General features: G+C 52.9%; 2 protein-coding genes across 3 annotated transcripts; one reads left to right on the top strand and one right to left on the bottom strand.

The window, feature by feature from the left end:
- Nucleotides 1-1,138: 1,138 nt before the first annotated feature.
- Nucleotides 1,139-8,166, bottom strand: LOC123430265. 2 transcript variants are annotated; one of them, XM_045114144.1, is made up of 4 exons: nt 7,923-8,156; nt 4,153-4,257; nt 2,357-2,413; nt 1,139-1,855 (listed from the first exon to the last, which is right to left on the bottom strand). In XM_045114144.1, exons 1-4 carry the CDS (start codon nt 8,139-8,141, stop codon nt 1,526-1,528), a joined length of 711 nt encoding a protein of 236 aa, XP_044970079.1. In that variant the 5' UTR covers nt 8,142-8,156; the 3' UTR covers nt 1,139-1,525. The 2 variants fall into 2 exon arrangements, with proteins under 2 accessions (XP_044970079.1, XP_044970084.1); XM_045114149.1 differs by lacking the exon at nt 2,357-2,413 and having other exon boundaries at nt 7,923-8,166.
- Nucleotides 8,167-8,756: 590 nt separating this feature from the next.
- On the top strand, nt 8,757-10,823 carry LOC123430282. The gene is made up of 2 exons (XM_045114158.1): nt 8,757-9,571; nt 9,646-10,823. The coding sequence occupies exons 1-2, from the start codon at nt 9,112-9,114 to the stop codon at nt 9,702-9,704; spliced, it is 519 nt and encodes a 172-aa protein (XP_044970093.1). The 5' UTR covers nt 8,757-9,111; the 3' UTR covers nt 9,705-10,823.
- The last annotated feature ends 3,523 nt before the right edge of the window (nt 10,824-14,346 follow it).

Raw genomic sequence — 14,346 nt, 5'->3', positions numbered from 1 at the left:
ATGGGTTTCCTAGCATTGCTCTGAACTCGCTTCTCTCTCTTTCCCTTTTCTCTTTCTGATCTCGGAATAAAACTGTGTATTTCCGTTATGCATATAACGGAAAGGGGAGAAGCCCGGTTCTAAAAAAAAGGTATATGATGCGCCTTTGTGTTTTGTGCCCAAGAGACCTTGGTATCGTCACGTGGCGTCCCCTTCAGTACAAATTCAGCGTGCTCCATCTATTACGTTTCGGATTAATGTAAAATCCCACGACAGCTGCAATCAAACTAAGAGAAGTGAACCGCGACGCATACATGCCTGACATGACACATATGTAGACAACATATCACGGTCAGACCGCTTAGAGTCATTGAACTCCTTCCATCTCCACCAGCCACCGAAGAATCCTTACAGACTATTTACCCCTACGATCCAAATGCGAGCAACGCCACCTTGGACCGGTCGTTCAATACCCAACGCCACCATACATCCACCTCACATTAGCCAAGTAGCGATGTGGAGCTAACAGGGTGGCCGAATGAGGAAGAAGAGTCCATGCCGCCATGAGGGGCAGGCTGTCGGAGAAGAAGGTGATGAAGATTGGTTGGCGGAAGCCTTATCGCCCCTAAGTATAGTGCTCAAGCCATCTATGATTACATCAAAGGTTCCTATTCCATATATGCCCCGATTATTTCGATTTGAAAAGCCTTAACCGCCATTATATTTTCCTTGGATGACACTATTCACAAACTTAATTTATTAAAACAAAGAAAGAAAGCGAATAAAAATGTAGAAATTGATTCCCTTTGGTGCTAAGTTTCAGATGGAGGGTGCAGGGATTATAAGATATTATACTATTATTATTAGTATGGATATTGTCATTATTATATAATTTCTACACGCAAAGTGAAGAAGATGAGGGCCCCTGAACCATGATAAAATTCGGTTCTATTGCAATGTGTGCTTGCAACAGGATTCAAGTGTTAAAATTAAACACCAAAACACATGTGTCTTTCAGTCCTCCGTCTTCTGCGCCATTCATACCCTGTTCACTCTATCTAAATCTGATGTTCTCAGTATCCCTTTGGATCAAGCAAATCTCGCCGAATCCTCATTGTCTCATTTTTTAATTCCAAGGACTCAAGTTCAAGCAATCACCTCATTAACCGCATATATATCATAGCACACATAGACAACAAAGAAGGTTTACACACACCATACCATTTCTAGTAGTTCAGGGTATTTTACAGATCACATACGTGGCAAAAGACCAAACTAGCGAGACGAACACAAGGTATCATCAAAGGCTAGCTGCAACTACTGTACTACCATGCATATTAGCTCACACACCTGAGCTTAGCTAAGTTATCCATTCTCTCTAAAAGAACTAAGTACCTCCACAAAAGTTCATAGCTAATTAATTGCTCCAAAACAAAGTCTCCTGCTGCAATATTCATCCAGATGGAAGATCAAGGCTTGATTTCGACGACCAGAAGATTGCGGGATGACACCACAGACGCGCTGATCTGCGACCATAGAAGTGAACTCACCAAACTGGGAACAGCGGACCTGTACATCCTTCCTTTTCAGCATCAGGGATGCTGTTGTAGCGGTATAGGTGGTTGGATAGCTCCCAGCTCCAATCCTCCTTTCTCGACACTTTCATCGGTGGCCACCGGTTGATCCTCACATAATGATCCCTGATTCTTCCATCACCGACAAAGCTTGTTATGATCGTGTATTCGCACTCATGGCCACCCCAGACAGCGTCATGAGGGTCTGCACTGTGGTAACCATCATGGTGGAAGTATCGTCGCATTGGTGGACCAGTGTGCTTCCAGGACGGATCGAGATTTCTCCAGTACTCTGGTGCTGCCTGCGATAGTAGAACAAAAATATATCATGACTTTCCCCCATTAGTCAAGCAACCATACTCCATATATTTCATTTGAAAAGTGCACTATCAATTCTTTACTGAAAACGGTACAGGGGCAGAGGGTCTAAGATATGTCGGGAGTTTTTATGGATTTTAAACTGGATAGAACTGCATCCAGCAGATCCTCGGGCATCCAATTACCACCATGATATATTTTTGCCACATTTCATATACTTAACGTTAATTACCACCATGAAGATATATGCCTCAATATTCCGTTGTGTGTTTGGAAGCTAAGACACCCGAAGAAACTAGAGAGACGCAGAAAGTTCTCATAATCCCAGCATTCCTCTCGACGTAGTTGACTATAAGCAGTTTGAACCCAAAACTAGCAAGTCAGTTATGCGGTAGGCTGTAGCAGCCACCGGCATTAAGATTTGTAGTCATGTATAAACTCATACTTCAAAACATGCAAAAGGATGACAAACTGTCAAAACTTACAATAGTGAAATGATATTCCCATGCATGATCACAGAGATCCTCTCTTGTGATCCGATTCTGCGCAAGAAAATAAGTCAACAGTAATATAATATGTCTTCACGATAATGATGAATTAAACATACTCATGTTTCCTCTATGTCAGAAGATAAAAATAAACTGATAACCAGAGAGAACGCACCCAGGTTCGAATGTTCAAAATTAATTTACTCATACTATATGGAGCAAAAGAAGGAAAATGATATGGAAAAATTTGGAATTATTTATGGAGGGGAAACTAAAATAAGAAAACCTTAACAGCAGATTGTGATACGCATTATTATCTTTTGGAGTGATTGTGTTAATAGTGTTAGAAAAGCAACTTATTTGTATTGAAGGCCCAAGGGACATATATATATTACACATGACTTGAGGTGCAAGGAAAGTAAACATAGATTAATAAGGACTCCTAGACTAATACCAATACTTCCTAACACCCCCCCCCCCCCCCCCTCAAATGCAAAGCGTATGCAATAGCATTGCATTTGAAGAAGTGTAATACTAAAAAAAATGATAATCCAAATCCGCGTCTTGAGAGTGTCTCGTAGCATGAAGAGTCTTCAAAACTTGTCGAGTCACCGAAGGAGATAACGAAGAGATGACACATCAGAGGGAGACACCGCATCACTTGAAGATACAAGATAAGTATCAAGAAAATTCAGAGACCAAAACAGAGTAGCAGCGGGCCAAGCGATGGTAAGCGGCCATGGGGAGCACGAGATGCAGCACACAAGCTAGCAAAGAGGGGTGGCAAAGCAGTATCATGCAAGCGAAAGTAGACAGAGGAGCACGCAGATGGACGTGCAGGAGAAGAGTAGCATGGGGGATCACGTCATGTACGTGGCTTGTAGAACAACAACCTAGCAGCAGCAGTGGGAAAGCCACCTGCAGGCGCGTGTGCAGCAGCAGAGCAAAGCAGGCTAGCAGGAACGCAGCAACAGGGCCCTCCTCGACGAGGCCGAGCGCGAGTACGGCTTCAAGCACCAGGGCGCCATCGCCATCCCCTGCCGCGTCAACCGCTTCATCCACGTCGAGGGCCTCATCGACCGCGACCTCGGCGTGCAGGGCCAGCAGCTCCGCGTCGACCGCTTCGTCCACGTCGAGCGCCTCATCGACCGCGACCTCGGCGTGCAGGGCCAGCAGCTCGTCGACCTCGACCGCGGCGCCACCACCCGATCCGATCTGGAGGAGGAGCAGAGCCGATCCGAAGTGGAGCAACGAAGATCCGGCGGCCGGAGTGGAGGACGGCGGAGGACTGGCGAGCGTGGTTCAAGGACGGCCGTGAACGGCAGCGACGACCAGGGAGGAGATCGGCGCGACGGCGGTTGGGACTGCAGCGAGTAGATCGGCGCGACGACGGCTGGAACTGCAGCAAATCCAGCAGTGAGCGCCGGCGGGAGAGGACCTAGCGCCAGGAGAGGAGATCGAGCGGGGAGGCCCGCGGGGATCGATCGGGATGGAGATGGACCGGGATGGAGAAATTGGATCGGGAGGGCGAGTTGCTGCGCCCGAAAAAATAACCTAAGCTCTGATACCATGTTAGGAAAGCAACTTATCGGTATTGAAGGCCCAAGGGGCATATATATATTACACATGACTTGAGGTGCAAGGAAAGTAAACATAAACTAATAAGGACTCCTAGACTAATACTAATACTTCCTAACAAATAGTACTGCTAGCACATGAGCACAATTAATTATATTTCGCTGTTGATCTATTGCATTCTTTTAACCCTAAGACAAAATATTTCTGGAACTCACCCGTTTGCCATCCATGATGGCCATTGAATAGGTAGACAATTTTGATGCAGTACGGATCATTGTCAGACGAGGAATATGTGCCTTTCCGGCCATCAGTTCAGCACACTGCAAAAGAAACATCAGAATAGCCTTATATATACATAAAATAGTACCTTTTTGTCATAGTTTTTTCCCTCACACACCTCTGTTCAATCAAGTCTCCGCAGTTTAAATTTGGAATTTCCTCCGATTTAAAAGCAGATAAAATAAACTCATGTTTATCAAATTTGTTGGGCCTCGATTAATTACATATGCTAATGGAGGGGTCTGATCAAGTTATTTTCATTTAAATTTATGGTGACGTGAACATGAGGCACTTACCTAGCGTTGATCTGACTGACCTTATTTTCATTAGTGGCCATGAACAAATTCAAGAAAATTGAGAAACATTGGAAACTTGGGGCTGGAAAGAGCCCCCCCCCCCTCTCCCCTCCTCCCGCGACCGCGTCGCCCCTGCGGGCGACCGGCCGCGCCCCAGCCTCCGCCTCCTCTAGCCCCCCTCCTCCCCGCCGCCGTTGTTGGCGCCCGCGGCCGGCCTGGGGACGCTGGTGGTGGCGACCCCCCTGACCTTCCCCTCCCAGTGGCTCTCCGGCACAGGGCGGAGCCGAACCGGGGGTGCTCCTAGGCGGCGATGGTTCGTGTGGCGGCGCGGCTCGCGGGCGGACGACTGGACGGCGGCGTCGCTGTTGGCGGCGAGGTGTCGCTGCGCGACCTGGCGGCAGCCACTCGGCCCAGATTTGGGCCCTTCGGGGCCCATCTGGTCTTGGGCGGGCTGACGGCAGGACTTCCAAGAGGCAGGGGAGCGATGACGAGCTGATGGGTACTGGCGGCACCGACGCCAGCCTGCTGCAGCATGGCCAGCGGGGCTTAGCGGGCCTGGCCGTGCCAGGGGTGGCCTGGTATGCCCTGCTGCCATGTCCGGATGGCGACCGCGACGGTGCCGGAGGCGCGGGCCTCTCGCACGACGGCAGTGGAGGCTGTTCCCTCCCGTTTGGCTTCGATGCTGCTGCTATGTCGCTTGGCGCTTCTCTCCGGGCTTCTTGGCCTCGTGTTGGTGTTCGCAGTGTGACAAGGTAGCCGAAAGCGTAGGGTGGTGTAGCCATGGTCGAGGCAGCCGTGCGAAGAACGCCATGGTCGATGTCGAGTCGGGGTAGCCGCTGTCGAGGAAGTCGTCGTGGAGCCGCGAACGCAAGGAGGCGCCGACTTAGTCATGGGCGCAGTGGTGTTGAAGAAGTGGTGCGCCAGGAAGAAGATGTAGTTGACGACGCGTCGTGCCGAGTTCCCAAGCCTGGGGACACATCGTGGACGAAGGCACGCATTGGTGTTGTCAGCACCGCGCATGTGCAGACGGACGACGTCGATCTTGACGATGCGTAGCTCCAGGCTTGCCAGGCCTGGGAACACACCGGGGATGAAGGCACACGTCAGTATTGCCAGCACCGGGCATGCGTAGACGGGGACCTACACATGTTGTACGTCATGTCGAGGAGTCAGGGTAGACGACGTCGACGCTGGCGAGGAGCTGGTGCGGGACAAAGATGAAGGAGGTGGACGGGCGTCGCGGCTCGGATGAGCGAGTTGCGACGCCAAAGGAGAGTGGCGGCGGCGGCTGGTTAGGTGCGCGGCGGCGACGCTCGAAGTAGGCGAGAAAGAATCCGACAACGTGATGAAGACCGACGCTGACGATGGTGTTCCCGCGCCAAAGGAGATGGCGCGGCACATACTACAGGAAGTCGACGCGCGGGGACGGCGGTGTGGACCGCGCGCGGGTCGGGGCGGCGGCGGGAAAACCTCAGGGCGGCGGCGTAGACCGGGTGCCGCAACGCGACGACCCGATGGGGCGGCGTAGCGGTAGTTTGCGGCGATGCGGCCGGGGGAGGAACCACGGGGCGTCGGCACTGCGGCCCAATGGGGCGACGCAGCGGCAGCCCGATGCTCGATAGGTGGAGAGGCGCACTTTACTCGGGACAATCTTCACGGGACCAGCGGGATCGTGCGCTGGCGGGTGATCAATCCGACCGCGCGCGAGGTCTGCGACGTCGCTCGATGAAGGCATGGTGGCGGCGGCCGAGTAGCCGGCAGCCGGCCCGAGGCAGGCGGCGAGGCTGATGCGGCCGGAGCCGGGATCCGGCCCGACGCAGCCAGCCCGAGGCAGGCGACGCGGCCGGAGGCGGCAGCCGGCTTAACGCAGCCGGAAGCGGCTCCGCCTCCGGCCCGATGCAGCCGGCCCGACGCAGGCGGGGAGGCCGATGCGGCCGGAGCCGGCAACCGGCCCAAGGCAGGCGGTGCGGCCGGAGGCGGCAGCCGGCGCGGCCAATGCGGCCGGAGCCGGCCCGACGCAGCCGTTCAGAGGCAGGCGGTGCGGCCGGAGGCGACAGCCGGCCTGGCGCAGCCGGCTCAAGGGAGGCGGCGGCGCGACCGTACGAGGCGATGGTGGAGGCTGGTGATGATGAAGCAATCCCAATCGGAGAAGGGCGACGACGGCCGGTGCAGGGCGGCGGGCAAGCAGACGCGCGGTCGACGGCCGTGAGGGGCCGCCGAATCGCGCAACGCCACCGGGTCGGTGTAGGGGCCGGATTGCACCAATGTCGGAGTAGAGACGCGGTGGTCGACGACGGCTGCGGGCGACACAAACCGGTCTTAAATCGGAAAACCAAAAAGAAAGAGTGTCGATCAAGAGACCGGCATGAGAAAGAAAACCCGGATCAAGAGATCGGAAAAAAGACTCTAGGGCAGCCAGTCAAAAAGACCGGTGGACGAACCCTAGGTACGAGCGGCACGGCCCAGACGGCGGTCATGGAGGCCGACCGCCCCGGGGCGGTCCACAATCCATGGAGACCATGAACCACCTTGCTTTCATGGTTACCGTTTGTTTGCTTAGGGTGTTGCGTTCTATGCTCTTTTGTCCGTGTGTGTGTGTGGGTGTGGGGGGGGGGTTGTTTTTTATCAGAAGCACAGTATATGCACACACAAGCACACGAATAAATCCAAGAAAACGTGACCACGCTTGCCGAGTCTAGGACTTGAGACTCGAAGCCGCATGTGCGGGTTCAACCACAAGGAACCAAGCCATCTGAGACTGTTGGCCCTCTTAGACTTGTACACAACTTTTCCTCTACCAGCATATCTAAACGCAAGCCATTTTTCTGTTTGTTTCAGAGGATGAAAGAAGTGGTTATAGATAGTCAACTTTGTATTCCGTTGAAAGGGTAGAAGATGGACAATTTGTTGAGATGGCCTCTTTGCTATGAAGATGGTGAGATTACCTCATGCGTGATGACGTGAATGTTCTGCATGTAAAGAGAATTGGAACCAACTTTTTAAGAACGTTGGATTCTAAAACAGGTAATTGAAACCAAGGTAAATTATTTTTTCTTTTTGCGGATGAACCAAGGTAATATTTCTGAGATAAAGGAGCAGGTTTATCCTTTGTGAACACAATACTACTCCGTACTATTAATTTTTTTCAGCATGTCTCGTCACATAAAAAAATATTATTCGCTCAAACTAGATTAAGGCCACATGAAGTTTGTCACATACTACGCCACATGTCGCGGACTCCCGTCTTACCACAAAGTCTGAAACCCCATGCCTGAAATTCATCAGACAGGTGCAGCTCACATAGTCACATGGCACATCGCGCAAATCACGAACCGTGCACGCCATTGAGGCTGCAGCAGATGCCGAGGGAGGGCAAAGAGCCAGGAGATGAGGCGAGAGATCGGATGTACCTTGGGTGCCCAGAGTCGGTTGTCGGCGGCGACCTCGTACCAGGCGCGGGAGACCGCCGTGCATCGTGCGACGCTGCGCGCGTCCAGGAGCTCCATCACCAGCCCAATCACCTCCTCCCCCAGCACCTCCACGGGGTCGCTGCCGTCGCCCTTCCTCCTGCCCCGCCGCCGCCTCCTCCTCCCCGTCTTCTGCCTCTCACACTCCTCCGCCTCCGCCATTTCCGCGCCCGTCGCTCGGCGCCGCGCGCCGCGCGGCGGGGGAAGCGAATGAATGATGAACCAAGAACGATGCACAGCACAGGTGGTGATCTACTCAGCTCGATCGGTGGGGCCGTGCCGGCGGCGTTTAGTACGTTGCTGTTTTAGGCAGGCATCCGCGTCCCGGCTTTATCGGCGATGGACGGCCGGATAAGGCCGCGGCCTCCATGGAGCAGCAGTCAGAGGCTGGTGCGGAGCCCCGGCTCGGCTATGTGGCGGCTAGCGTGTCAAACCGGCCACGTCAGACCTTTGCATGCTGCGGCGTTGTCGATCTGTGGAAATGTGCGGTGGATCTTTCACGGAAACCTTAACTCGGAAGTCACAAGTCATGACGGTTTGTTCTGAACGCATGCAGTTTGCAAATCCGATCCTTTAAATACGCAGCTATTAACAGGTCAAGTCATAAATTTACTTTTTCATAACCGGATATCTCAAATAACATGTCACGTCCCCACCAGTGTTGGTGTCGACGGACAACAGACAGGTAGTCCCGGGTCCCACCGTACAGTGTCAAGGGGTGTAAGATGTGTTGGTGTGTCTGACCATGGGTCCGGCTTGTAGTGTTATATTATAGCTACAGATCTGAAAAGGATTATGATTGAATAAAAAGACATATCTGAAACACTCATCCCGTGCTCCCCTTTTCTCCTCTGGTTCTCCTTTCTCTCCCCAAATCCCCTAACAAATCCTAATTATTGTTCGTGAGTTCCATCACGGCCTCACAATTGGTATTCAGAGCCACGAATTTGCGTTCGTCTGCGCCCAAACCCTCCTGATTTGGCTATAAAATTCCACCACGAAGGGTGCGAAATTTGCTTCCGCAAAATTCGCTCGAAATCCCGAGCGGGGTTCGCTCGATTCGGAGCGGGCCGCAACGACGCCGTCGAAGTCGCCACTTCCGTCCGTCCAGACCAAGCTGGTCATCGCCGCCATGGGAGAGAACTCTGAGAGTATTCAGGCGTCGCTGGCCATCCTTCTCACCAAGATCGAAGCCATGGATACGAGGTTTTCCAATTTGGGCAAACAGCTTGCGGCAACACAGGAGAATGTCGATGAGATTCGTCACAGGCGAGCGGAGGCAGGGGCTAAACCGACGGGATCGGGAGTCACGGAGCAGGGCACTTCATCGGCCAGCCGCCCCGCTCCACGACTTGCGAATCTGCAGCCGCCCCTCCTCGAGGTGCCGGATGGACAGTCGGCGGGTCAGGTTTTCACCACAGCGCCCCCATCACCTGTGGAGCCTGTTCTTGGGCAGGAGCCACCACCGGAACCACGCCATGATCCTAGGTCGGCGCGTGAGCACGTTCCAGAGCACCGTCGGATGTTGGTACAGGATCGAGACCGTGCCCACTTCATCAAGCCACCTAAGCACCATTTTCCACGATTCACTGGTGAGAATCCACGACTTTGGATTGACATGGCTCTTACTTACTTTGATATGTACCAAGTGCCTGTGCATCAGTAGGTTCCTACCGCAACATTGTACCTCGATGGACATGCAGCACTTTGGTGGCAAGCATTTAAGCACCGTAGGCGTCTTTGGCCGTGCGATGACTTTGCAGTTGAGATTGAGTCGGAATTTGGGCAAGGCGTGTTCGAATCCCATATGACTCATCTCTTACAATTGAAGCAACAGGGTACTGTGATTGAGTACAAGTCCGCATTCGAGACAACGATGTATCATTTGATAGCACTGGACCCTTCTTTGAACTCCAAATTTTATATCCCAGTTTGTACTTGGACTGAAGGATGAGATCAGAGCAGCGGTACGATTGCAGGCACCCATCAGTGTTACTCGAGCAGTCTGTTTGGCCAAAATTCAGGAAGAAGAGCTGGAGATACAGCGGCCTCGACAACGTTTTTAGAGACAGACCATGCCTACTGCAATCCAACCAACTCAGCAAGCAGGAAAGAAAGCACCTGATGATTTTGGTCGTGAAAGGCAGCTACGAGATTCCAGAAAAGAAAATGGACTATGCTTCAGGTGTGAAGACAAGTACAGCAAGGAACATCAATGTAAGAAGCCTATGCAGCTACTTACTATACAAGTTGGTGAACATGGGGAGGTGTTAACTGAAGATGCCGTTCAGGCACTTGAGTTATTAACTGAATCAGAAACACATGAATGTTGTCAAATCTCTTCAAATGCAGTCAGTGGAGCAGATTCTGGGGAAACCATTCGCATCCGCGCTTTAGTGGGAAATCAAGTGATGTTAGCATTGGTTGACTCGGGTAGCAGCCATAGTTTTGTTGATGAAAACTTCGCCACTCGAGCAAAATTAGATATTATTGCAGTACCCCAGTTAAAGTCACAGTTGCTAATGGTCAGAGTATGCAGTCTCAGTCTCAGGTGCAGAATTTGACTTGGTGGACACAAGGCCATACATTCACTAGTTCTATGAGAGTTCTGTAGTTGGGTGCATATGATGCAGTGTTGGGGATGGATTGGCTGAAGTGTCACAGTCCGATGACTTGTGATTGGGAGGGTAAAGCATTACAGTTTGCACACGGTGACACTATTATTTCCCTTCAAGGTGTTCAGCCTGTTTCTACTATGCAATTGCAAGCTATGTCAATAGAGCAATTGGACAAAGCTCTGCATGGCAATGATATTTGGGCTACGGCCGTGGTTGATCCTTCTTCTGGTGATGTTGTTTGTAGGGCTCGCTCACATCCCGAAGATCTTACTGCAGTTTTAACAGAATTCCAGGATGTGTTTGCAACTCCAACTGGACTGCCTCCCCATAGAGTGTATGATCATGCGATCACCTTGGAAGTGGGTCATAACCCTTGACGGGGATATAGCCCTAGGGTAGGGTCATAGGTCTGACCAATACGTCCTACCCAAGGGCACCTCATTATTAGTTTAAGGACTACAAGGAAAATTCCTACTGGATCATGACAAGTACATTCCATCCACTCGGATGATAGTCAACCACTCGGCCGTATGACTCACTCGGTCATACAAATACCAACAGTCGGCAAGACATCTGTAGTGGGCTGACATTATGGCATCAATGCCCCCATCTTGTAACATAAGTGGTGAGGAGGTGGCGCACTCTATATAAGCCACCCCCCTCCACATAGCTAAGGACATCTTCTTCTTCTTCTCCCCCAGCGGGCTCATTCCTTCCCTGGAGCTCTGGCTCTCTCTATACCATGTAACTCATCTCCATGACAGATAAAACAAAGCCTCTCCGGAGCACGAGACGTAGGGTTGTTATCTCCACTGTGAGAGGCCTGAACTCGCTAAAACCACCGTGTCACCCATGTGCATCTTGATAGATCATGCTCCGTTATCATACCCTCTTTCTATTGTCGGAATCGTTACCACGACAGTTGGCGCCCACCGTGGGGCGTGGCGTCTATCGAGCCACGATGCATATGGTTATTTATTCAGCCACCGGCGGTAGATCGATTCCCGTTGGTGCCCTCTATTCAGTTTCATCTTCATGATTTAACACCTTTGTTTTGTACTGTTCATCTCCAAGACAAACGAAGCATCAGGGAAACAAACATCCATTCAAGCACATGCAAGAAGAATCATCGAACTTCAGCAAGGGCGGCGTGAGATCAGGAAGCCGATCACATCTCCATGCACGGCCACCGGCACCGTCTGCCTCATCGTCGTCACACACGGTCTTCGACACCATTCGCCGTGTCGTCGACTCCGGTCTCGTGTTTTCGGCCACTCGACAGCGACCTCCCTAGTGCAGGCGCAGGCTCGACATGGAGCAGGGTCCGAGCTCTGCACCAAGCATAGACACCTCGCCGCTTCCAGGATCCTCGTCATCGTCGTCCTCATCATCATCTTCCTCCTCGGCATCGCCTTCGCCTTCGCCGTCCGCATCGTCGTCGTCGTCGTCCGACTCCGGGCGCTCGTTCTCGTCGGCGTCCATCTTGTCGAGAGGTCGAGCGAGACGAGGCGGAGGCGGGCGAGCGGCGCAAGGTCGTCCACATTTTGGATGCGATTGTTGCTGAGGTCGAGGTCGCGCAGCGAGGCGAGACCCGCCTCGACGAGGTGCTCGAGGCCGCCGGCGATGCGGTTGTCGGAGAGTGTCAGGCGCGTGAGGTTCCGCAGGCGGGGGAACCCCGCGAGCGACGCGACCCCGACGCCGGCGATCGAGAGGTGCTCCAGGCTCTGGTGGCGCTCCAGTATCTCCGCCGCCGGCAAGCGCCCGTGCGTGCACTTCACGGCGCCGTCGAGGGTCAAGCTCCTCGCCGGCGACGAGCTCCCCTCGCCGGCGGTGTGCAGCGCCGCCTCCACCGCCCTCTCCCACGCCAGCGCTGGTCGCTCGCGAGGTCTCTCTGGTCAAGGCTACAACGGATGGCCGTCTAATGTCTCGTAAGTGCATGCCTTAAGTGGACCCGTTCTTTGATTAATTAGCTGCATGCAGGAAACATGGAAACGGAAGGACGTGGCCCTCGTAATCCTTCGTAGATGGGCTGACTGTTTCCATAAGATAATGGCCTCATTAATCGGCTGACCAGGACGTGGACAACTCCTTCGGTGAGCCACACTATCATGCCCATCACCATTTCGCTGAGGTAATTACCCCATTAAGCAGCTCATAAGGTGAGCATTACGTGCGCCCAATTAATTGTGCATGCATGCAAGCTTAACCGCACGTCATCAAGTGTCCTATCAAGTGAGCATTTCCTATGGTCAATTAATTATGCCTGCATGCATGCATAATAGCTCATCATCATGGAATGTCATCATGATAATCCTTGTAAAATAGCATCTATTCTGGCACATTTTGATCCAGCAAAAAATATATTCGTAGCTATACTTGCTACTAACTAGCAGGGTCACTCGTTCGTCATCGTCCCCGAACAACGGTTTATTCGAACGGACTGTCCATTCGAGTCACACACGTCATCATCACTCGGTCGCCTCGCATGCCGTCGCTCAGTCGAAAGCATCGTCATCACTCGGCAGCTCCGCGCATCGCCACTCAGTCGGACGCTCCATCCCCACTCGGCCGCTCCGCGCGCCGTCACTCTACTGGACGCACCGTCATCACTCGATCGCTCTGCGCGCCGGCGCTCGGTCAAACACGCATCATCATCACTCGGCCGCCCTGCATGGTGTCACTCAGTCGGACGCGTCGTCAGCGCTCGGCCACCCTGCGCGTCGTCCCTCACTCGGATCCGCCGTCAGCACTCGGTAGCTTCGTGCATCGCCAGTCAGCAAGACAAACCATCCTCACTCGGCTGGAGACTCCTTTGTCACTCAGCAGCTTCGCGTGTCGTCACTCGGCCGGAGGCTCCTTCGTCACCTGGTTGCTCTGCGCGTCGTCACTCGGCCGCCCCGCGTATCGCCACTCACCTAGACGCGTCCTCGTCGCTTGACCGCCCAACACGTCGCCACTCAGTCGGACGTGTCTACTTCGCTCGACCGCCCCGCGCGTCGTTAGGCAGCTAAGTCATTTTTTCACAGACTGCATTCTATTAAATAATCGTTTCTACATTACCGAGTGTCGAGGAAGTCGCACATGACGTTCACTCGGAGGCCACGCCACTGAGTATACCTCTGCACTCGGTTGTTTATTTTTATGTGGGAACACTTCACTTCCGCTTCGTTTGGGTCCAGTACTCAAACGAGTTCAGCCGGATCCTTCACTCTTTTAGGCTCTTGCTGGTTCCGAACCAGCAATCACGTGGCACACCCACTCGGTGTCTGGGTGCAATTTACACGAACTATTTCAGAAAAGATCATATTACTTTGATAATTTTTTATGCTGGCTTGTGCTATTTTTCATACACAGGTTACTCGACGCATCCGTGCGCCATCCTCGTCGCTGCTCAGGCTCAGTCGCCGCAACGATCATTCATGCGTTTTCACGTGTTCGGAAGCCCCCGCAATGACGTAGTGGACACGGCCGCCCCGCGTGCCGTTAGTGGGTCGGACGCCTCCTCGACATATATCACTTGGCCGCCCCGCGCGTTGCCACTCAGCCAGAATCGTCTACCTCACTCGGATGCCATGCGCATCGCCACTCCGTGTGGCACGTCTTCATCATTCGGCTGCCCCGCGCGCCACCGCTCAGCTTAGCTGCGACTCCGTATCGCCTAAGTTAAAACTACTACGGGTACGGACCCACTCCACACTCGGGGGCTTAGCTGCGACTCCGTATCGCCTAAGTGAAAATTACTCCGAGTA

This window comes from Hordeum vulgare, chromosome 1H, assembly GCF_904849725.1.
Source record: "Hordeum vulgare subsp. vulgare chromosome 1H, MorexV3_pseudomolecules_assembly, whole genome shotgun sequence".
NCBI classification, from domain to species: domain Eukaryota; kingdom Viridiplantae; phylum Streptophyta; class Magnoliopsida; order Poales; family Poaceae; genus Hordeum; species Hordeum vulgare.
This window is presented reverse-complemented; position numbering and strand designations above follow the sequence as displayed.